General features: G+C 42.0%; 1 protein-coding gene across 1 annotated transcript; it reads right to left on the bottom strand.

Annotated features, from left to right (window-relative positions):
- Positions 1 to 2,972: 2,972 nt before the first annotated feature.
- On the bottom strand, positions 2,973 to 11,263 carry faah (fatty acid amide hydrolase). The gene is made up of 15 exons (XM_062555862.1): positions 10,995 to 11,263; positions 10,516 to 10,629; positions 10,055 to 10,195; positions 9,018 to 9,151; positions 8,241 to 8,447; positions 7,731 to 7,771; positions 7,357 to 7,481; positions 6,693 to 6,818; positions 5,858 to 5,955; positions 5,639 to 5,738; positions 4,901 to 4,944; positions 4,773 to 4,812; positions 4,525 to 4,633; positions 3,852 to 3,997; positions 2,973 to 3,392 (listed from the first exon to the last, which is right to left on the bottom strand). Exons 1-15 carry the CDS (start codon positions 11,199 to 11,201, stop codon positions 3,270 to 3,272), a joined length of 1,755 nt encoding a protein of 584 aa, XP_062411846.1. The 5' UTR covers positions 11,202 to 11,263; the 3' UTR covers positions 2,973 to 3,269.
- Positions 11,264 to 11,620: the final 357 nt, after the last annotated feature.

The raw sequence follows: 11,620 nt of genomic DNA, 5'->3' as shown, positions 1-11,620 counted from the left end.
TGGTGACGCGGTGACGAGAGAGAGGGGGTGGGGGGGGGTGACCGGGGAGGGGAGGGGGGGTCCACAAAAGAGAGCGAAGAAGCGCAGAAGTCTTGCAGGGGTGTGGGGGACTTGTCCAGAGGGTGCGCTTTTCATTGGGAAGGATAAAGAGACGCGGAAGCCTCGGCAAAACCTGGATGAGGGAATTGTTGAGTCACGGAATCTCCGAAATCATCATTTTATCGCCTAATCCTGCCATACACAGACAGACTTTGATGCGTGAGCAAACTCTCTCACACACTCACACACACACACACACACACACACAACATACACACACACACACACACACACACGCACAGCTGCAAAGTCTGCTGCGAGGAGGACGTAGCACAGTTTGTGTGGGTATGCCTGGGTCCCTGTATCAGCGCTCTCTTAATCTCTGGATTGAACAGGCGCCATGTCTTCATTCTGCTGCTTGAAGAACAGACCCCCATCTCTTACCTTCTCCCATCCTCCCATTACAAACTCTCTCTCTCTTGCTTTCTCTCTCTCTCTTCCCTCTTTCTCCTCCATCGAGGTGTAATGGCAGGTGAAATGGAGCAGATTTTCCAAAGCTGCCAGTGTTTTCTCTCCCTGATGTCCTCCTGAAAGTGGCTTCTCGGATGCATCAGGGAGGAAATGTCACTTTTATCATCTGGGGAGGCAGGAGTCTTGCTGTGACAAACGTTATTACCTTCAACCATTAGGACCTGGTGGCTCCGTGGCCCCTAAAATGACACATTAAGAGAGAATGATCCTAGTTTAGTTGAGGGGATATCTTCCTTTATGTGGTTGCTCGCAAGTCGGCTGTGAGTGCCTTGCGATGGCTTTTAAAGTGCCTTATCTTATGTCCCGAGGTGGGAGCGAATGGAGGCTCCTGGTCTTTTATTAATGAGACGTTACATTGACAGAGCTGCCGGCGTGATGTCTATCTTGTGGATCCAGCAGGTGCATCTGCTGACTCGGTCAACTCGGTTAAGACATCCTGGAACTTTTACCGCAATACACACAAGCAAACTGCTCTCGTCAGATGAGGCATGTTAAATGGGGTCACAGGAATGATAAATGGGGTCACCAAGTCCCGATTATAAAAAAAAAGATCTATAGTTTAGACAGGTTCTTCAAGACACTAGACCCTAGAACGTTCTACAAGATTCTCCAGTAGGGTACCTGGAATACCTACTCAGATTTGTTGCATACCTAAACGCACTCAACATGAGGTGTTTGATCCTGTGAATCAGGTTTTAATCTTGTGGAAATCATCATGTTAGCTCTTCAACAAAAAATTAAGTCAGATATTTCTCAATAGAATCATGCTGCTATAAACCGTTTAGACCTCTTTTAAACTCATTAGAATTCCATAATTCTGCTTAATTTACCATCCTATCAGGATAAATGGATCTCAATTAGCGAACAGCTCACAGAGGAACCGCTGAGTTTGTGTGTGTGTGTGTGTGTGTGTGTGTGTGTGTGTGTGTGTCATACACAATGATGATTATTTGCAAACACCATGGTATTTTCAGACCAACAGGCCTGCAATTAGCTCTAACTCCCACTCCCACCCCTCCTGCCACCCAAACATTTTCCATTCTCTATGCGCTTAAACTATTTGTAATACTGATATAGCAGTAATAACAGTAATTTTGATAATAAACTCGAGTCTATTCCACCTTGCTGAAAGTGGCATATAGAATAGGCCATCTTGGCTAATATCGCGGCACATAGGAGCCGGGAAAAGAGAGAGTGCAAAAACAATGATAGCAGGAAAAAAAAAAACACTTTGCCCTTAATGGTCTCCCATCCCATGGGAGTTGAGGAAAAAATGTAAATTTATGTAAAACCCAACGGAAACACATATTTACAATATGCCAGGGTAATCACTAGATGCCGGCATGGCAAACTGGGCTCGCCACTGTAAGCTATGTGTCATTAAGTCCAACTATGGCATCTCTAAACAGCTGCAGCGGCACAGCGGCCCTGCCAGCGCTACAGTAATCACTCAGAAGGGCGCTGCAAATGATCTCCACTCATCTGTGGCACGGAAATGAAAGAGCGAGGAGCGCGAGGCGGGGGAAAAAATATCCTATTCTCGCCCGTCCGCCCCGCCGTAATACACGCCCGCGCGAACGCTCGAACGCTCGCTCACTCGCTCGCTCCGCCCGCCGCCACCGGCGGCGAGTCAGAGCGAACGGCGTGCGGCTCGTTTTCGTTTTTTCCAACCGGAGCTCGGGAGGTGGAGCCCTGCCTTCCTCTTATCATTACGACACTGAGGAACACAATTGCTCCTGTTAATATTAGTATACCTATTCACGCTCCATTGACTGTGTGTCAGGCAGACAAGTAGCCTAGCGTACGAGAGGCGCTAAAGAGGGGGGGGAGAGTGAGGAAAATAAGACATCATCTCTTATGAAAGCGCCAGCGATAAATGAATAGCTTCACAATGAACAGGAGGACGGAGGAAACTATTTAGAAAACATCAATTTATGTCGAATTAAGTTGTATGACCCCCCCTCCCCTCTCAACCCCATTGTGAATATACAAAAAAGACAGACAAAACACTAGTATATGAACACAAAGATAGTAAAGTGTATGATTGTAATTATGACACTTATCTTATTTGACCACTTATTGCATTTATTAGTTCACTGTGAATTAAATTAAATTCAATTAGCTGAATTACAGAGGTCTTTTTTTTAATCCCTGGCAACCACTAGATTAGCAGCCATAGGCCTATCAACCAAATGATAGCTTAACTGATGCTGCAATTTAAATATTTAAAGCATCACATCTGAAAGTATTGTAGGATCTATCTGCTCACTGTTTAAATTGAAATAAAATCTCCTGGCATGAGAAATGTTTTCTGAATTCAGTCAAAATGTGAAAAATCACATGATACTGTCTTTAAAATCCTGCCCTACAGCAGGAGTAAAATCATTCGGAATGAAACAGAGTGCTATACAATGTGCTTTATGCGAGGTATCAATGTCAGGAAAAATGTAATAGTTCATTTTCAAACGCTTAAACTCTTAAAAACAATGCTTTGATAAAGAAATAATTTTAGTATAAATATAACGTGAAATGCATCATTGTAAAGTGACAGGTCTTATTTACATACGGTCCAGCTCTCATACTGACCACTTCTTCTTCTTTCATCTAGAGCTTATACCAGTCTAAATTTACGGAGTGCAAAGTAAACATGGATTCAGTGTGAGTCTTCTATAAGGCACTAAAGCTGCAGTGGAGTGACCTCACTTCCCTTTCTCTTTAACTAGCTGTTCCACCTCTCTCATGAAGCGAAGACAGAGTTCCTCTTGCCAGGGGAGAGCCACACACTGCACCGCAACTGGAAGTCCTACGGCATCTCTCACAGCCTACAAACACACGCACGCACACACACACACACACACACACACACACACACACACAGAAAGTCATCATATCATTTCATCATGTCAAAAAAACTCCGATATCTGATACCAGAGAAATCTAGACTGAATAGGGACTCTGAGGGGCAGAACACTGGGTTGAAACCACTGGGGATGTGTTGCCACCTGGTGGCTATAAGTGGTAGTGTCTTTACTTCCCTTGTGTATTATCACAATGAACACCAGATAATCTGCAGTACTGACATTAATTCAAAACCTGGTGTGCAACAAATTAAATTGAATTAATTGAAACAATTAGTAGGTTAATATTTGGCAAGGCTTCTAATCTAAGTTTTGTGTATGTCCCATGATGGCACCCATAATTGTTGGATTCATTAGAGCTGGCATAGACTTCTGTGTAAACATAGCACATTTGTGTCCCCATTCCACCCCCCTAAAACCAACCTTGACAAAGAACTTGTCAAATGGGTCCCCAAAGTTGCCCTTGTGGCTCTCCAGCTGGGCCTCGTCATCTGCCGTTACCATGGACACTGGCACCACTCCCGCGGGGAAATTCAGAACATTATACAGCATCGTGTAGGAGAGAGCACCTGAGACAAAGCAGACAGCAGGTACACAGCAGGACAAAGATTTCAATTATAAACAGAAAAATAAGTTCTAAATATGTTCTAAATATGTTCTAAATCCCCTGTGTTATTGTTCAGGGACATTCAACAGCGGTGTAATAAGGTGTAATAATAATGGACACCTGACAAAAAAGGTTTTGGAACAGAAGAGAAAGAGAACATTATGGACATTTCTCAATCACTTGCTTCTGTGGCACCTCCAAATCATTACCATAAAGGGTCACCAATAGGTAACCGTACTACGGTGGAGAAATGCAAGACTGAGTGCATGCCGTTGCTGGGCAAATGATCAATGTATGGCATGAAAGCCTGGTGGGTAAATATGCTTGTCTTTGGCCTGCGTGTTGCAGTGATCCGGTCACACAAGGAATGCTAATCTCTCAAGCAAGATAAGGAAATTAAATAAAACACAGCTGGCATGTCAAGCTGTTAGACTGATATTAAAAAAATAGGATCTACTGGAGAAGTGAGAGGGGGAGCATTGGCCGTACTGGTGAGCTTTCCGCAGTAGTTGAAGTTATAAGCTGGCCCCAGCATTGGAGTGAGCAGCACGTCCATCTTCAGTCTCCGCCATTCAGACATGAACTCATGGCTGTAATCCTGGAAGCGCAGGACATACAGACTCAGCTCTTTGACAAAACCAAAAATCAGCTGACCTGACTTTGACCTGATTTTAGAAACAAATGTGATCATGGAGGTAGCACCACTGTGATGGTGTAAAAACAATGCATCCTTTTACCTCAACAGCGGTGTGTTGCCTCCACAGATCCGCTACAGAGCTTTAGGAACAGAGACGTCAAAGATTAGACCTGACTGTGAACGACCTGACTCTAAGAACAAGTGCAAGGCAGAGACAAAATCACACACCTGACTCCAGCCGTGCCACCCACGCTGGCGGCAATGCGAGGGAACTAAAGGAAAGAAACAAATTATACAGATGACATTTCATTTTTGTACTTACAAATTGAGCCAATTTTTTTGTTTTGGTTCAGTTCATTTTAATAGCTTACAATTCCTATGAGCACTAGGTGGATTTACATGGATACTTTTCATCCGATTAGAATCGGAATAATGGCTCAATCAAAAAGAGACATATTTAAACACACTGATCGGAATAAAACTGCCGATCCAATTGGAATTTCGATCAGAATGGCGGGGGTGGTGCATTCCGTTCTTATTCTGTTTGAACAGCCATGTATATGGCCAATTGGGTTGTCCGCTGTTATTAGCTTCTCAAGTAAAATCAAAGCAGCAATGGCTATTCTGATCAAAGATTCTTCAGCATTTGTCAGCACCTGATCAGATCAGAATTTACTCCATCTAAGCAAATTACTGGAATTTTAATTCATAATAGTTTAATTGGAATGACAAAAAAACTGTCCATCTAAATGGGGCTACTTACTTCTTTGCAAGCAAAATTGCACAGACAAATTACCTTTTAAAATGAATTAATATGAAATTGCACTTGGTTGCAACCATGGTTTATAGCTGACTGGTAGTTTTCTGGATCAACCACAAAATGTGAAACTTAGCCAAAAGTTTCACATGTTGTGGCTGATCAAGCTAACCACCACTCAACTAGAACATGCACAAGATCTAACTTACAATTGGCCGGAGGACGACTGACAAGGTTTTCTTCAGCCAGCGTGGCAGACGGTATGGAATGAGCTGGGGCTGCAAACATGGGTCAACAGGTCCATCTTTCCTGCAATAATGACCCATAATCCCATGAGCCCAATCATTTAGGTAAAACACACGGTCATCTCATAAGAAAAGACACAACAAAATAGAGTATAGGTCAATATTGCACAATGTGGTACTCACACACTACGGAGCAGTGTCTCAGCTCCATCTGCAAGAATGCCTTTCACCACCAACTCATGCATAGCATAGACAATTCGTGGGGGAGTGAACGGCACAAACTGAAGAGAGACGAGAGTGGTGTAAGTGCCCATTCATAGATTAAGGATTGCAAATAAAGAAACACTTGTTTACATCTGTCTTTACATGACAAGCTACTAAACAGGAGCAAAGCCACTCCTTTTGACCAGTTAACTAAACAAATGTTTTAAGTAGGTGAGTAGCCATCTTGCTAGCTGCAACCTTATTGCATACAGCATGGATTTGAATACAAACAAATACAGAGTGGTAAACATTTATGGGAATCCACCTCATTTCAATCAGTCTACACAGTATCTCTGTAAGATGACAGTAACTATCATGAGTTGTAGTCAAAGTTACCCTGACTCAACAACCAACCCTTTTGACTCATCATCCACTAGGTCAATTCACTATTTCTCAGAACTTATGATGGATAATGAATTCCACAGCATGTGAAAGCAGTAAAACCACAGTCAATAAACAGTGTACAATCATGTGTCCATCAGATGAGTGGGTTTGGAGTTGAACTTCATACAGTATTTCTAATAACAGACCAAGGATGACTCCTTTATGAATCTTTAGAGGACATTAGAGAGAGAGAGAGAAAGAAAGAAAGAAAGAGAGAGAAAGAGAGAGAGAGAGAGAGAGAGAGAGAGAGAGAGAGAGAGAGAGAGAGAGAGAGAGAGAGAGAGAGAGAGAGAGAGAGAGAGAGAGAGAGAGAGAGAGGGGGGGGGGGGGGACACTTATGGTAGGGTGCCCTGCTGACTGTGAGACATACCGTGTGGCCTGCTCTCTCCAGCATCTCCTTAGTCTCCCTAAAGCCCCGCTTCATACTGGGCGAGGGCATGAGGTAGCCATCATTCTCATAGTAGCCAATCCGAAGCCGTTTAGTGCTTAAGTACACCTAGAAGACACCAGGACAACGACTTCAGTTGGATGCAAAAGATAAAAGAATATCTATAACATGTTAATGCTATTGCAGATAAGCTACAGGCTAAGCATGATGCTGTATGCAATCTTGTGTTGTGAAAGCAGGTAAGGCAGCAAGTACACTTTTACAACAAATGTGTTGAGAACAACGCAACTTGCATTGCAACATATTTCCATATAGGGAGGGACAACACAGATTGTGCTGTTTCCACCACATTGCTTTTTTTTTTTGGTTGCACAATATGTGTAGAAAATAACACAACTTGCCTTGTTTTTTAACACATCTCTGTGTCCAGATAGGGACAACACATTTTGTGTTGTTTCCAACACATTAGTTTTGAGAGTATACATAAAATCAGACACAGACATTATAATAATAAGCAAATCATATGGATGCAAAGAACATCAATAACTGCCCCAATTACCCCCAATGCCCTAAATACCCCAATACCCCAAACCCCGTGACTGAGAACCATTAAGGGGGGCTCCACTGGTTCTGTTCAGAGCAGTACCTTCTCATTAAAGGGCATGGGTGGCACAGTGGGGTCCAGGACAAACATGTCCTCACACAGCAAAGCCTTCATGCACAGGGCCAGACTGTCAACGTCCCTGGCCATAGGCCCAATGGCAGACAGCACTAGCATAAGCATAAATAGGTGGTTAGAAAGCTATACATGTGGCCTGGTTGTATGGCTGGACGTGTTATCCATAGAAAACTGCTATTGCATGTTTGCCATTTTTTTTTTTGTATGCAATCTGGATTTAATGCTGGATTCTATTGTGCATGTTGGTGAATACATTTTGCAGAGTGACTGGGAGTCACTTTTGTAAGTCTCTCTACCAAATGACCATAAACTTGGGTTTAGGCGATTGTGTACAAACTGACCTGATTTCTGTCCACGGCAGACGGAACCTAGGCCGCGTAGACTGCACAACAGATAATAAATTGGAATTACATGACAATCACACAAAACAATAAAAGCCTTATGCCTTCCCTCATTGACAATGTCATAAGCATGTGAGCTAAAACACATGCACTCAATTACCATACTCAGGAACAATGATGCACTAACTCACACTAGTACACATCTAGCTAGCTCATAAACGTGTACATTCTCTAACTTATCTTATGAAGAACGGACCAAACAAAAAACAGTTACACTTTACTTGAAGGTATATAAATAAGAGTGACGTGACACTGCCATGGACAGTTGTCTGACAGTTAAAGTCTGTCACTCTTATCAGTCTTATGTAGATACCTTCAAGTTACCAAAAAAAACCCCATTAAATTGCAAATCTGGAGGTAGTTGTGAAACAGAATGGGGAGGCAGGATTTTGGAAACTGAAAAGGGCTCCAACAGTACTCATGAATCTCCAAACAGAAAAAGACTCCCACCTGATTCTGTTCGATGTTGGCTTGAGGCCACATATCCCACAGAAGGAAGCAGGGATGCGGATACTTCCTCCGATGTCCGTCCCGATTCCCAGGATGGAGCCGCCCCCTCCAATGAGTGCCCCCTCCCCACCAGAGGAGCCACCGGTAGTCTTCTTAAGGTTACAGGGGTTAAGGCTCTGCCCAAACAATGGATTACTGCAGTCATAGCTGAAACAAAGATATCCATACATTAATTTATTGTAATGTACTGTCTTGTTTCGCAGAAACAGGTCCTTGTACAAACACTCCTTTGTACAGTACATTTGGGAGAGTTATAAAAAAGTATACAAAGGTACATTTGTATGCATACCCACCACCCACCCCTCCCCCAAAACACAAGCACACAAAGCATAAAGGTTTCTAGATTATAGCAGGCAATATAGCAATTACAGTAGAGAGGACTGAAGATTGAGAAAGACGGTGTTACAAAATCTTCAGGTCACATAATTACATACTGCTCAAGAAATAATACATAACTTTTAAACTTCATTTGACAACATCACTGTAGCCATCAATTAAAAAAAAGGAGAGAATAGCGTTAAAGAGGACAGAAAAATAATGTTAATCTATTATAATCAGTCCTTCCAGGGTTGAGTGGTCACAAATTCAAGGATTCATCATTATTCTAAAAAAAATAAAACTGTAATTCTAACCACAATATTTAGTATTTACATTGTGAACAAGAATTATATATTAAAAAAAAAAAAACATGGACTCCTTCTTGTGACAATGACCTACTTGAGAAGGCCTTGAGGGATGTTGGTCTTGACAAAGGGAATTGCTCCTTGTCTTTTCAGCACTTTGACCACCACACAGTCATCCTCAACAGGGTTATCCACCTTACAAAGCACTCCACAAGTAGAGTCATGGCCCTGGCCAAAGACACATTATGGACATTAGAGCATGCTTGATATTTAATGAAGATATTAACAGTGCAATTCTGATTTTGACATCTGGCCTTTTCAAAATAACAAAAATGTTGTTTAATGTAAAGTAGGATGGATCCAATGGATATATTTTAACATTTTTTTATCCATCCTCATGCCCGCTAAACAGTCACTCCATATTCTGCTTCTTTTTTCTCTGTAACACTGGAGAAGATAAACAGCAGAACATGCATCAGTGAAGATAAACACTTTTTGTACTCCAGAGGTCAGTAGCACCCAGATTTTTCTAGGCACGGACAATTTGCTAGGCAATCCATTTTGAGCTGCGCTGCGAAGCAGAGCTATTGTAGGAGACTGCTGATACAGGGTTGATGTGAGGATAATGGATAGATTGGAAAGATAGATCATTTTAGGGTCATTGATTTCCAGGACCGCAATTCTACAGCCTCATAGCATAGTGTCATGTTTACATCTGGATACCTGTCATGGTGCATTCACATGCTTTAAATGACTGGTGACGGACAATGATGGACATAAATGGACAGTTAAAGACAGACATTGATGAGTAGCTGGACTTGATGAAAGAAAAGTGCCATCATTCATTGCTAACCATTGAAAACCTATAAACTTTTTCACGAGTCTATTGTGGTTTTGTGCAGTATTGGTTGTCGGATCTCAGCTTTGAAGCCCAATCTTGGTATTATCAGAACAACAGAAATGCTAGAAATGCTTGTGCAAAAAAAAAAAATCTATTCATCAGGGGCTTAGTGGAGTTTCTACTCCATCTACACCTAGTTCTGGAAAAACAGGTCTGTTAAGAGGCCCCTACATGCAAATATGCTTTCAACTGTCATGTTGAACTGTCTTGTTTTTTTGGTAACAACATACCTTATATCCCACGTTATCTTTAATACTGACAGGGACGCCATAAAGAAGGCCACCTTTGCAGTTCTCTATGTTCAATAATTGTTGTTTGCTCTCCAGTAGAAAATCTGTGGCACAATTCAGTCTCTTATTCACCTCCAGCGCCTGGGAATCAAAGTACAGCAAGCACTTTATTACTGAACACTGACATGTATTGGCTGAAGAAAACAACTTGTGAAATATCCCTGTGTCTTAAGTAATACAATACCAATGAAGAGGATTTTTGAGTTAATGTTTGGCAAATTATATGGAAGGGGGTCAAAGTTGGGAAGCAATCACACCAAACACAAACATAAGCAATGTGCCAGGTGAAGGCTATGTGCCTAACAAACTATGTAGGCCACTATGCAAGAATTATAACAACACTTTATGGGAATTCTAAAGAGTAATGTAAAGACAACAAAAGATCATCAATAATGCATTACCTTTTCCATATATGCATGGAGAACTTCATGTGGGCTCAAAGAACCTTCTTGCAGTCTTTTTGTCAATTCTGCCATAGACAGGGAGACGATATGTGAATTTTCAGCACCAGATTTCTGAGGGCACTAGAAAGCAGAAAGAAATATTACACGCACGCAAACACGCACGCAAACACACACACGCACACACACACACACACACACACACACACACACACACACACACACAGTTCATTGAGGTGATATTCCACAAGAATGAAGTAGATTTAGCTCCTCAGGCAGAAGCAAAAACAAACCTTGAGATTCATCCATGTTCTAATCCTAATGCAACCTACCAACAGGTTACCTAGGAACTAGGCAGCAGCATACACATGAACACTGTCCTCTGGGAGACAACTAAGGTTACAGAGTCATCGACTAGGCCTACTGCATTTGTTATAATGATTCTGACAGCTCTAAGAAAAGCACAAATCATCCCTTACTGTGGTACTGTTCTGCTGCACCGCCAGCTCTGCTTGCTGGAGCGATGCATCTCGTCTTGATCTGGCTTTGCGAATTTTAAGTTTCATTCGCTGGCTGTTGCAGTATCTCATGAAGAACAGTAGTAGAGCACCACCGCCTGCTGTAGCGGCTAGCACTGATATATAAGTTGGATCCATTTCTGAAAGAGAAAGTTCCGTCCACTCCATTGTCACACCGTGCAAGTTGTATTCAGAGAGAGCAGCTGCTGTCCGCTGCAAGTTTAGCGGGCGGTGCTGGACAGCGGAAGTCCTAGCGGTTTCACACGTTGCCAGATAATGAAAAAATGAATAGACGTCAGATATTTTGTATTTTGATATGTGTCTTTTGTATTCTATTATCCACCCTAACAAGGTTACAAAAGTTTTTTTTCTCCCGTCAAGGATTTAAAGGTTGATTCTTTAGTCTACATTCAAGCAGGTAAAGTAATTTAGTAATGGCATGCTCACAGGCAGACATCACATTATCTGAGAAGATGTTGGATTATCTTTTGAGGCCACTTTTTGTAGAATATTTTTGTTTACGAAATAAACCAGAAGGTATTTGTTTTGTGATTGATTACTAAGCCTTCAGGTTTGTGTTTTCCTAG

This window comes from Sardina pilchardus, chromosome 15 (genome assembly GCF_963854185.1).
Source record: "Sardina pilchardus chromosome 15, fSarPil1.1, whole genome shotgun sequence".
NCBI lineage: Eukaryota > Metazoa > Chordata > Actinopteri > Clupeiformes > Clupeidae > Sardina > Sardina pilchardus.
This window is presented reverse-complemented; position numbering and strand designations above follow the sequence as displayed.